Source organism: Pongo pygmaeus, chromosome 1 (assembly GCF_028885625.2).
Source record: "Pongo pygmaeus isolate AG05252 chromosome 1, NHGRI_mPonPyg2-v2.0_pri, whole genome shotgun sequence".
Lineage (NCBI taxonomy): Eukaryota > Metazoa > Chordata > Mammalia > Primates > Hominidae > Pongo > Pongo pygmaeus.
The window spans coordinates 167,490,672-167,504,630 of record NC_072373.2 but is presented as its reverse complement, the minus strand read 5'-3'; the positions used below and the strand labels follow the sequence as shown (position 1 = coordinate 167,504,630).

The 13,959-nt window shown below is 36.5% G+C and overlaps 1 protein-coding gene across 3 annotated transcripts in view; it reads left to right on the top strand.

Annotated features, from left to right (window-relative positions):
* ATG4C (autophagy related 4C cysteine peptidase) overlaps positions 1 to 13,959 on the top strand; it is an 84,615-nt gene that overhangs the window by 20,668 nt on the left and 49,988 nt on the right. For all 3 annotated transcript variants that reach the window (XM_063654794.1, XM_054484513.2, XM_054484520.2), the window contains one exon: positions 988 to 1,071. In XM_063654794.1, coding sequence (XP_063510864.1) covers positions 988 to 1,071 — 84 coding nt within the window. The remainder of the gene's footprint in view (positions 1 to 987; positions 1,072 to 13,959) is intronic.

Here is a 13,959-nt window from a genome sequence, read left to right as displayed (position 1 = left end):
TTCAATTGATTCTTCTGCTTCAGCCTCCTGAGTAGCTGGGACTACAGGTGCGCACTACCACACCCGGCTAATTTTTTTTGTATTTTTAGTAGATACTGGGGTTCACCATGTTGGTCAGGCTGGTCTTGAACTCTTGACCTCGTGATCTGCCCACCTTGGCCTCCCAAAGTGCTGGGATTACAGGCGTGAGCCACTGGGCCTGGCCTTTTTTCCTTTTTTTAAAAGTTGCTAGAGTATATTAATATCCTCATGTCTTGTGTAATTTTTTTTTTTTTTTTTTAGTGTTCTAAACCATATAGAATTTATTCAGGTGATGATAATACCTTGGCTTTTCAGATACAGTTTCAGGCAGCCTCATCTCTGTGCCAGGAAATAAGCAAAATAGGCTTCTTCTCACACAAAACAGACTGTAAAGTTCATGCACTGATACCTCTGATTTTTCTCCTAGATATTATTTTTAACCTAGTTCCTTTTGATTTGCAAACGAATCTAATACGGAGTATATGGCTATTTTTGAAGCCCACCTAAGATGGAGAAGTACTTGGGCAGAACCAGCTTCAACAGGAAAAAAGCTCATATTCATAAAATAAGTGTGAAAACAGAATTCAGTAAAACCCTTTGATAATACAAATTCAGGAAAAACACAATTGGCAGTTTAAATTATGTACCATAAGAACATTGTAAGAACTTGATAAAGACCGTTATGAGCTGTCTGAAAATAAATTAAAATTAAAGTTTTTTCTTTCTTATGTCCTTTAATTGGATAGTTTTTAAAGTGTGTTTAAAATTCTTAACTTTATTTGAAACTAGCATAAATTGCCTTTATTTCCAGTTCATTGTCCAAATATTGTATTTTGCAACTGTTGCCAAAAATGCACATCCATAAATAATAATTGATGGTTTGAAATTAAGTAAAAGAAAATGCTGCTAGACTTTTAGTCTGAAATCTTTTAATTACAAAACATTTTCTTTTTTTTTTTTTTCTAGGTTGGGTGTTGAAAACAAAGACATATTTTAGTAGAAATTCTCCTGTATTATTGCTTGGAAAATGTTACCATTTTAAATATGAAGGTAAGTACAAAATTTGTAAACCATTTAAAAATTTTTGTAGAAATCATCATGTAACTTTTTATTATTTTATTTCTAGATTAATCTACTTTTGCAATATTTGTTTTAAGTATTTGTATTTCTTATAGCCCATAATATATTACTATGTTGTTTGGGTTTCTTGTTAACTAGTTGAGGATAAGGACCTTGTCATCTTTTGTTATATCCCCATAATTTTGGACTTATAGTATGAGTACTAAGTAAATATTATTTGAATTGATATGTTAATATTCTTTGTCACATTCTCTGATAATTAAAAGTATCACCTTAGTTAATCTAAAAATGATAATTTTTTTAATTCTTAAGGATGTTTCAGTATCTGAAATTGACTTTACTTGATGGTTTTGAATTTCTATGTATATTAATTCTTTCAATAATTTTCTTTTAATAATTCATGTCACTCATTGGGTGCCAGGCACCATGCTGGGCTCTTTAGGAAATATCTTTAATTCTCACAAGAAACCTACAAGGTAGATTCAGGTATTCTCATCTTGTGAATGTGAAGGCAGGAAATTTGAGAAGTTAAATAATTTGTTCAAAGTCACATGGGTATTAAATGGCAGAGTTGAAATTTAAACCAAGACTATGTCTCTAATACTGGCATTCTTTTAAATATACATCCTTGCTTGGTTTTGTGTTTTGTGTGTGAGATAGAGAGAGAGTGAATATGTGTTATAGTATGTTGTTATCATGGCTTTTCATTTTTGGTTGACCTATTTTGGTATATCATTTATTAGCAATTTTCTAAAACCTTGTAAATGGCTTGTAGTAATAACAGCTGACATTTATTGAGCACTTATAATGTGTCAAGCGGTATTCTAAATAATTTACATGTATTAACTCATTGAGTCCTTACAACAGTCTTGAAGGATAAGTAGGAATTTGATAAAGAAGGAATGCATCTTAGGTAAATAGAATGGCATGATGAAAGCAATAGCAGTGAGTTATTAAAGGGCATATTTAGGAGACAGATGTCCAGTTTAGCTATGGTAGGAGATAATTCTGAAAAGCACCAAATTATAGAGGAAGATCTTGAGTGCTGTGCTAAAGAGTTAGGTCATTTTTTTTTTTTTTGGGCAGAGGACAACCACAGCAATACGTATGGTTGAGAGTATGGATTTATATCTGTATGTCTGATACATATAAGCATTTTAAGTGATATTATTTATGATTTCAAAAATTAAAAATTTATTAGAATTATTCTTAGGATAGCATTATATTATATATATATTTTGGAAGAAATACTTTGAAAAATCAAGCGATGAAAAGTAAATGATAAAGAAGCTATGAATGAGGGAAATAGAAGACTTCTTTTCTGGAGTAGGATTGGGGATATAGGAAAGGAGAAAGGTGTGGGAGGAGGGGATAAGAAAAGAGAGAGCCAGAAAGGCAGCCGGAGGCTGTATGTCCATTGAGAGGTTTCCTTGTTATTGTCGCTGATCTTCAGTAAAGTCAGTTGAGCTCATGAAATACTTGATGTAAGAGGAATTTTTCTGGAAAAAGCTGAAATTTGGCATCTGGGATGAAAAAAACAACACATTATCATCGCAAGAGCTAGAAGCACATAGGACCATGAAACCTTAAGCTGTGAAGAATTAGCAGAAACCTTAGGGCTAGCTTTGCCTTCTACATGTCATGTCATTTTTGGTTCAAACAACTTTACTAAGTTTTCAGAGAGGTAGGAGATGGGGTACCCAGCTGGCTTCTTAATTACAATGATTATTTTTGAGCAATGAAATGAAAAATTTCATTTAATTATTTTTAGTAATGATTTGTTGAAAACATGCTGGCTAGGGCATTGATCATGCCCAGAAGGACACATCAAAATCATAACTGAATATATGCTTGTGAAATCATAGGAATTATATATATTAGTTTCTGCCACCTGTTCCTGACTCAGAGCTCCTAAAACTCTTATAATATCCTGAGCGGTAGGGGTGCTAGGAACGTCTTTTGTTCTTGTGTTTGGTCTTTGATCCCAGTTCCTAACACAGTTGGTAAAACTCTTAACAATTTGCTGAGTGATGGGGGTGATGGGAGTGTCTCATATGGAGCTCCTAAATCCCTTGGAATTTCCTGGGTGATTAGAATGCATCTTTTGTTCTAATGAGGTGACTCTGTGGGTTTCTGGATGACATCTTGTCACCAGAAAGACCAAGCCAAGATTAGAATGGAACTTTCAGCCCCATTCCCAATCCTCTGGGGAAGGGAAGAGGAGATTGAGTTGATAATTTATCATGCCTATGTGATGAAGCCTCCATAAGAATCCCTAAAATATGGGATATGGAGAGCTTCTGGATTGGTGAACACATCCACCTCCTGGGAGGGTAACACACTCCTTCAACTCCTAACAACTTCACGGGAGCAGAAGCTCCTGTACTTGGGACCCTTCTAGACCTTTCTCTGTGTACCTTTTCATCTGTATTCTTTATGATATCCTTTATAATAAATGGCGAAATATAACCAGATGTTTCCTTGAGTTCTGTGAGTCATCACAGCAAATTACCAAACCTGAGGAGGGGATAGTGGGAACCGCTGATTTGTAGCCAAGTTGGACGGAAGTATGGGTAATCTGGAACCTACTTCTGATGATTGGCATCTGAAGTGGAGATTGATCTTATGGGACAGCCCTTACCCTGTGGGGTCTGTGCTAACTTCAGGTAGTTAGTTCATAATTGAAGTATAGGATTCCCGGTTGGTGTGTGGAGAGTTGGAAAATCAGTTGGTATGGGAAAAACCTTCACACATTTGGTGTCAGTAGTGAAGTGTTGAATGTAGACTAAAAGGAAGTGTTTTTCCACTTCATGCTTTAGAAAGATAACTGATGGTAATGTAAAAGAAATGAAAGTCAGTAGACAGGACATGATGACTTTGATATAGGGCGGTGGATCTGGAAAAGAGAGGATGGATTTGAGATATTTTAAGGTGGGATCAACAGCATTTGTCAGATGATTGGATTTGGGGTCTTCAGAGACAGAGAGGAAACAAAGATTTAAATATCTCCATCTTGGATGATAGTGTTGGTAACCAAAAGTGGTATACTAGAGGAAGCCTGAATTTTAGGGGAAGATAATTTAAATTCGGGTGTGTGTTATTTGAGGTCGGCTGTGTGGAAGTGAAGGATAGACATATTGATTTTTTTTTTTCCAGCAAGGTGGGCAAGGTGGCATTTAAGGCCAATAGATAAGATCACATTGATGGAAAGTATAGGTGGAAAATATGTATCTTTAAGGATATACTGAAGAAGAAGAATCAGTGAATTAAACTGAGAAAGGAAAGGTAATATATAGCACAAAATTCATAATAGTATACTACTGTAGAAACCAAAGGAAAGACATTTGCAGAAAAAAGGGGTTGTACAAAGTGTATAAATGCTTAAAAGAGATAGAGCAGGAAATAGCCTGAGTAGAGGGTGTAGGGTCTGGCAATGAGAAATTACTGATGACTTTTGAGAGAGCATTTTTACTAGAGTGTTACGAATAGAAAAGTAAAAGCAGTCATGTTAACAGCAGCTAGTCTACATTTACTGACGCTGTGATATGTGCTATTTGCTATGGCTACATGATATGTACTAAAACTAAATTGCATTGTTTTATAGAAGGAATAGTTATGATACTGGAGTAGAGAAAAACTTATTTTTTAGATTCTGAGGCAGTGTCTTCCTCTGTTGCCCAGGCTGGAGTGCAACAGTGTCACAATCACGGCTCACTGCAGCCTTGACCTCCCTGGGCTCAAATGATCCTCCCACCTCAGCCTCCCAAGTAGCTGGGACCACAGGTGTGTGCCACCACGCCCAGTTAATTTTTAATTTTTATTTTTTGTAGAGACAGGGTCTCCCTATGTTGTCCAGGGTTGTCTCGAACTCCTTGGCTCAAGTGGTCCTCCTGTCTTGGCCTCCCAAAGGGCTAGGATTACAAGCCTGAGCCACCGTGCCAGCCAATAAGAACTCGTATAAACTATAAAACACAGTCTATAAAAGGGAAATATTAATCAGTTTGACCAGATAAAATTAAAAATATCCACATCATATTTATACAAATATGTATAAATATACATATATAATAAATATATGTACATTATAGTAAATGTATGTATATGTTTATATACATATGTGTATATATACACACGTATATTTAAAAATACATATATGTATATGTATACACATGTATATATAAATACATTTAGACATATAATGTATATAATATAAAAGTCTACATTATAATTATATAATATAATTATAATGTATAATTATATAATATAATTATAATGTATAATTATATAATATAATTATAATGTATAATTATATAATATAATTATAATGTATAATTATATAATATAATTATAATGTATAATTATATAATATAATTATAATGTATAATTATATTATATAATTATAATGTATAATTATATATCACTTAATATATAATATATAATAATATATAATATACTAATATATATTATATAATTATAAACATAATTATTATATGTTTATAATTATATATTTATATATAATATAATATACATATACATATACATACATATACGTCTATGTATATATACATACACACATATACGTATATGTATATATACATACATATACGTCTATGTATATATACATACACACATATACGTATATGTATATATACATACACACATATACGTATGTGTATATATACATACACATACGTATATGTATATGTACATACACACATATACGTATATGTATATGTACATACACACATATACGTATATGTATATATACATACACACATACGCATATACATATATGTGTATATATACACGTGTATATACGTGTATGTATACGTGTGTATACACGTGTATGTATATGTGTGTATATATACATATACACATACACATATACATATATGTATATATGTGTGCATTTGTGAAGATGTATCAGGAAAGATTAGTCTCCAAAATAATAAAGAACCACAAATGAATATGCAATGAATATGAAAAACTTGAACAACCCAAGAAAAATGAGCCAAGATTGTGAAGAGGTGCTGTTTAATTAGAAACTTGGCCAAATACAAGAAAATGCATATCCTGGTAATAAAGGGAATGCAAAATAAAATGAGATACCATTCTTACTTATCAGATATAATATACACAAATTTGAAGGTTCAATGATATCAAGTGTTAGCAAGGGTATGAGGAAATAGGAACTGAAATACTGCTGGTGGGAGGGTAAATTGGTCTAACCCATTTGTGAGAAATTTGAGAGTACCTAGAAAAACAGAGAATATGTTTAACTTACGACCCAGCATTTCTAAGACGCTTAAGTATTTACAGAGAAGTTCTCCATATGTGTGGAAAACACATGTACAAGAATTTTATTGTAGCTTTAATAAAAAGTTGGAAACAAGTATTCACAAGAAGAGGATTAGATGAATAAAGTTATTCATTCATTCCACAATTATTTATTGAGAGGTTACTATGTGCCAGGCACTGGGGTTACTGCTAAAAGTATGAAACACACGGTCTTTACTGTCAAGAAACTTACAGTCCAACAGGTGAGAGACATTAAATAATTAGAAAAATATTACTCTCAAGAAACTTACAGTCCAAGAGATGAGAGACATTAAATAATTAGAAAAATATTCACTTTGGTGAATTTCTAGTTCTTAACACATGTCTAGAGGTTACTGCCCTGCCTTGGTCAAGACTCTTTGTTGCCTCAGCAGAAATATAATATTCTCTTCACCTCATTTAAGATATTTTAATGCTAACATTTTCTTTTTGTTATTACAGACTTACAGCTTTTCACATTTACTGTATGTTGGTTGATCTCAACCAATTATCTTTTGATGCTCAAATTGTCGTGACATTGGCCAGTGGAAGGTCCTTTGAGATTTGCTTCTATATCTTTCAACAAAACCATGTTAATCTCATGAAACATCTTGTTTTCTTCCAAACCACACGTTCAGACCCACTTTGTACTTTTCAGTATCAGATAGGAAGCTAGCAATTTCCCATTGAGTCCTTGTTTTTTTTTTTTTTTCTTTAGATGAAAAAGTGTTAGAGACCATAATCTGAGTGCAAAGGTGCTTTGTGGGGATGATATAGACCCAAGCCATTTCAGTGGACAAGCTAGAACAGATACATGTTTTCAGTGTTTTTCTTATAAAGGCATGAATTCAAATTAATATTTGAAATCTATTTCTAACTGGATCATATTCCTACTTAAATTCTTGATTCTTTAATATCTCCTTTTCTATCAGAGAAATTTTTTAATAGTTACTTTTGTTTTGCTAAGGATTTTAATGAAATTACTTTAGCTGGAGTCACTCATCTCTCATTTTCTGTGGCATTTATCTGATGGATAGTTTCGTTCATTTGTTTCAGTTCCCTTTCTATTTGAAGGCATTGACATTCTGATATCTCACAAGTCTAAGTGCTTAGAAGGTAGCGGCTTTCAGCCACAGTGATTTTATATCACTACTACCCTCCAAGTCATCTACAATGAATTTATTCATAAGAATTTAATACAAGATTCTTAAACTTGATTCTGTCTCTATTATTTAATTTCTAGTAATATTAGAACATGGTTGCAAAAATTAGATTATTTTAACAATGCTGAATCTGTCCTGATTTATCAAGCTTTTAAACTTATCTTCCTACCTTTCTGAGCTACAAACTTATTTCCTTGTATTATGCAGTTTTTCCTTCTCATTATATCATGCTGTGCACTGTTATGTCGAGGTATATAGTATATAAATCCAAATGGCCCTCCTAGTAGTATCTAGACCGAATACCAAAAGTAAAAAAAATTTCTTAAAATTTGTCTGTGAGCTGTCTATGAAGAAAACAATTAAGAATTTATTTTATGTTTAATAAGCCTCATCTTTCCACAGATTGCATGCTATCACCTGGCTAGCATTTTTTCTTTTTCTTTTTTTTTTTTATACTCAGTGAATCTTTAATAAATGAATAAATTGAGGAAGAATAAATGGCTAATAAATGAAATGTCTTCCCAAGTTTAAATGAAGTGTCACTTTTTTTTTTTTTTAGTATTTATTGATCATTCTTGGGTGTTTCTCAGAGAGGGGGATGTGGCAGGGTCATAGGATAATAGTGGAGAGAAGGTCAGCAGATAAACACGTGAACAAAGGTCTCTGGTTTTCCTAGGCAGAGGTCCCTGCGGCCTTCCTTCCGCAGTGTTTGTGTCCCTGGGTACTTGAGATTAGGGAGTGGTGATGACTCTTAACGAGCATGCTGCCTTGAAGCATCTGTTTAACAAAGCACATCTTGCACCACCCTTAATCCATTTAACCCTGAGTTGACACAGCACATGTTGCAGAGAGCACGGGGTTGGGGGTAAGGTTATAGATTAACAGCATCCCAAGGCAGAAGAATTTTTCTTAGTACAGAACAAAATGGAGTCTCCTATGCCTACTTCTTCCTACACAGACACAGTAACAATCTGATCTCTCTTTTCTCCACATTTCCCCCTTTTCTTTTTGACAAAACCGCCATCGTCCTCATGGCCCGTTCTCGATGGTCGCTGTCTCTTCGGAGCTGTTGGGTACACCTGCAGAAAGGCTGTGACTTCACACTTCGAAGACTGCACAGCAGCCAGGCAGAGGCGCTCCTCACTTCCCAGACTGGGTGGCGGCCGGGCAGAGGCACTCCTCACTTCCCAGACGGGGCAGCCGGGCAGAGGCTGTCCTCACTTCCCAGACCGGGCGGCCAGGCAGAGGCGCTTCTCACTTCCCAGACTGGGTGGCGGCCGGGCAGAGGCACTCCTCACTTCCCAGACGGGGCAGCCGGGCAGAGGCTCTCCTCACTTCCCAGACGGGGCGGCCAGGCAGAGGCGCTCCTCACTTCCCAGACGGGGCGGCCGGGCAGAGGCGCTCCTCACATCCCAGACAATGGGCGGCTGGGCAGAGGCGCTCCTCACTTCCCAGACAGGGCGGCCGGGCAGAGGCGCTCCTCACTTCCCAGACGGGGCAGCCGGGCAGAGGCGCTCCTCACATCCCAGACGATGGGTGGCCGGGCAGAGGCGCTCCTCACTTCCCGGATGGGGCGGCCGGGCAGAGGCGCTCCTCACTTCCCAGACGGGGCAGCCGGGCAGAGGCGCTCCTCCCTTCCCAGAGGGGGCGGCCAGAATTTTTTCAGGGTTTCTCTTAGATGACCAGGACATGATGGGCCTAAGAGCCATTAATTAAAAATTAGAATTTAGGGTTATCTCTGGTATACCCGTTGTATCTCAGGGACCAAAATGATTTAACATCTATCATTGTGGATTTGTCTATTTCTTCCTGAAGTTCTATCAGTTTTTGCTTCCTTTATAGTAATTCCTACTTAACGTCATAGATAGGTTCTTGGAAACTGTAACTTTAAGTGAAACGATGTACAGCAGGTCCTCAACATCCTTTTGTTCAACTTCATTTCATTTTAACAATGATGAGAAAAAAATTGATTTTATTGCACATCATTTTGCTTACAGTCACAGTTTCTGAGAACCTATTGACAACATTAAGTGAGGACTAACTGTATTATGAAGCTCTGTTGTTAGGTACATAAACATTTAGAATTATTGTTTCTTAATGAATTGACTCCTTAGTAGTTATGAAATGACCTTCTTTATTCTTGGTGATATTCTTTGGTCTGAAGTTGATTTTGTCTGATATTAATATAGCCACTTCACAGACACACAACAACAAAAAAAAATTTCAGACCAATATCCCTGATCAACATCGATGCAAAAATCCTCAATAAAATACTGGCAAACCAAATCCAGCAGCACATCGAAAAGCTTATGTACCACGATCACGTTGGCTTCATCCCTGGGATGCAAGGCTGGTTCAGCAAATGCAAATCAGTAAACGTAATCCATCACATAAACAGAACTAATGACAAAAACCACATGATTATCTCAATAGATGCAGAAAAGGCCTTCGATAAAATTCAAAACTGCTTCATGGTAAAATCTCTCAATAAACTAGGTATTGATGGAATGTATCTCAAAATAATAAGAGCTATTTATGACAAACACATATTTTGCCCATACTGAATGGGCAAAAGCTGGAAGCATTCCCTTTGAAAACTGGCACAAGGCAAGGATGCCCTCTCTCACCACTCCTATTCAACATAGTATTGGAAGTTCTGGCCAGGGAAATCAGGCAAAAGAAAGCAATAAAGGGTATTCAAATAGGAAGAGAGGAAGTCAAATTATCTCTGTTTGCAAATGACATGATTGTATATTTAGAAAACCCTGTTGTCTCAGCCCAAAATCTCCTTACGCTGATAAGCAATTTCAGCAAAGTCTCAGGATACAAAATCAATGTGCAAAAATCACAAGCATTCCTATACACCAGTAATAGACAAACAGAGAGCCAAATCATGAGTGAACTCCCATTCACAATTGCTACGAAGAGAATAAAATACTTAGGAATCCAACTTACAAGAGATGTGAAGGACCTCTTCAAGGAGAGCTACAAACCACTGCTCAAGGGAATAAAAGAGGACACAAACAAATGGAAAAACATTCCGTGCTCATGGATAGAAACAATCAATATCATGAAAATGGCCATACTGCCCAAAGTAATTTATAGATTAAATGCTATCCCCATCAAGCTACCATTGACTTTCTTCACAGAATTGGAAAAAACTACGTTAAAGTTCATATGGAACCAAAAAAGAGCTCACATAGCCAAGACAATCCTAAGCAAAAAGAACAAAGCTGGAGGCATCACACTACCTGACTTCAAACTATGCTACAAGGCTACAGTAACCAAAACAGATATATAGACCAATGGAACAGAACAGGGGCCTCAGAAATAGCACCACACATCTACAACCATCTGATCCTTGACAGACTTGACAAAAACAAGAAATGGGGAAAGGATTCCCTATTTAATAAATGGTGCTGGGAAAACTGGCTAGCCATATGCAGAAAACTGAAACTGGAACCCTTCCTTACACCTTATACAAAAATTAACTCAAGATGGATTAAAGACTTAAACTAAGACCTAAAACCATAAAAACCCTAGAAGAAAACCTAGGCAATACCATTCAGGACATAGGCATGGGCAAGGACTTCATGTCTAAAACACCAAAAGCAATGGCAACAAAAGCCAAAATTGACAGATGGGATCTAATTAAACTAAAGAGCTTCTGCACAGCAAAAGAAACTATCATCAGAGTAAATAGGCAACCTATAGAATGGGAGAAAATTTTTGCAATCTCTCCATCTGACAAAGGACTAATATCCAGAATCTACAAGGAACTTAAACAAATTTACAAGAAAAAAACAATCCCGTCAAAAAGTGGGTGAAGGATGTGAATAGACACTTCTCAAAAGAAGACATTTATGCAGCCAACAAATATATGGAAAAAAGCTTATTATCACTGGTCATCAGACAAATGCAATCAAAACCACAATGAGATACCATCTCAAGCCAGTTAGAATGGCGATCATTAAAAAGTCAGGAAACAACAGATGCTGGAGAGGATGTGGAGAAATAGGAACGTTTTTACACTGTTGGTGGGAGTGTAAAGGGAGTTCAACCATTGTGGAAGACAGTGTGGCGATTCCTCAAAGATCTAGAACCAGAAGTACCATTTGACCCAGCACTCCTATTACTGGGTATATACCCAAAGGATTATAAATCATTCTACTGTAAAGACACATGCACATGTATGTTTATTGCGGCACTATTCACAATAGCAAAGACTTGGAACCAACCCAAATGCCCATCAGTGATAGACTGGATAAAGAAAATGTGGCACATATACACCATGGAATACTATGCAGCCATAACAAATGATGAGTTCATGTCCTTTGCCAGGGACATGGATGAAGCTGCAAACCATCCTTCTCAGCAGACTAACACAGGAACAGAAAACCAAACACTGCACGTTCTCACTCATAAGTGGGAGTTGAACAATGAGAATACATGGACACTGGGAGGGGAACATCACACACCGGGGCCTGTCGGTGGGTGGGGCACTAGGGGAGGGATAGCATTAGGAGAAATACCTAATGTCAATGACAGGTTGACGGATGCAGCAAACCACCATGGCACGTGTATACCTATGTAACAAACTTGCATGTTTTACACATTTATTCCTGAACTTATAGTAATAATAAAAAATATAGCCACTTCAGGTTTCTTTTGCTTAAAGTTGCATGGTATATCTTTTTTCATCCTTTACACTTAATCTGTTTGTGTCTTTACATTTAAAATTTCTGTTTCTTATAGGAAGTACTAGCTGAGTCTTGCTTTTTTATCCAAACTGATAATCTTTGCCTTTTAAATTAAGGTGTTTAGGGCCAGGCACGGTGGCTGTCACACCTATAATCCCAACACTTTGGGAGTCCAAGGCAGGTGGATTGCTTGAGGTCGGGTGTTTGAGAACAGCTTGGCCAACATGGAGACACCTCGTCTCAACTAAAAATACAAAAATTAGCCTGGCATTGTGGTGCATGCGTGCTATCCCAGCTACTCAGGAGGCTGAGGCACAAGAATCGCTTTAACCCTGGAGGCAGAGATTGCAGTAAGCCAAGATTGCGCCACTGCACTCCAGCCTGGGTGACAGAACGAGACTCTTTCTCAAAAACTAAAAATAAATAAATAAATAAATAAATAAATAAATAAATAAATAAATAAGTTTAAACCATTTACTTTTAATATGATTATTGATAAAGCTAGGTTAAATGTATCATGTCATTATTTGCTTTCTATTTGTTGAATCTTTTTTTTTGTTTTCTTTTCCTCCCTTTCTACCTGCTTTTGGATTGAGTATTTTTATGATTCTTTTATCTCTTTTGTTGTCTTATTAGCTATAACTTTTTATTGTTATTTTAGTGGTTTAAGATTTATAGTATACATCTCTGACTTATCACAGTCTGCCTTCAAGTGATATACCAAGAACCTTACAGTATACTTCACCTTCTCCCTCTTGGTCTTTATGATATTGTTGTCTTACATTTTACTTATTTATATGTTATACACCCCACACATTTTACTTGATATGTTATACTCCCCATAGTAAATTACTGTTATTTTGGTTTAAATACTCAAATATCCTTCAAAGAAGGTATCATGTTTGGTGTTCTTCATTCCTTTGTGTGAATCTGTATTTCCATCTGGACCAGTGGTTTAATCATGGCTCAATGCAGCCTCACCCTCCTGGCTCAAGTGATCCTCATCCTCACACTTCAGCCCCTCAAGTATCTGCACTGCACCTGGCTAATTTTTTATTTTTTGTAGAAATGAGGATCTCATTGTGTTGCCCAGGCTGTAGTGCAGTGGCACGATCTTGGATCACTGCAACCTCTGCCTCCTGAGTTCAAACGATTCCCTTGCCTCAGCCTCTTGAGTAGCTGGGACTAGAGGTGCCTGCCACCATGCCTGGCTAATTTTTGTATTTTTAGTAGAGATGGGGTTTCACCATGTTGTCCAGGCTGGTCTTGAACTCCTGACCTCAAGTGATCCATCTGGCTCAGCCTCCCAAAGTGCTGAGATGACAGGTGTGAGCCACTGCGCCCAGCCGGAATCTTCCTGTTTTAGCCTCCCAAAGTGCTGGGGATTATAGATGTGAGCCACCACGCCTGGCTAAGGTTTCTTTTAATTCAGGTTGGCTGGTGATATCTTCTTCCAGCTTTTGTGTATCTGAAAAAGTCTTTATTTTGCCTTTATTTTTGAAAGGTGTTTTTGCTGCATATAGGATTCTGAGTTAATGATTTTTTTCTTTACTACTTTGAAGATGTTGCTGCACTATCTTCTTTTGTTTCCAGTGAGAAATCTAATATCATCCTTGTCTGTGTCCCCTTTTCAAAGAGTTAATTATGTACAGAATATAGGATATTATTATTAATAACAA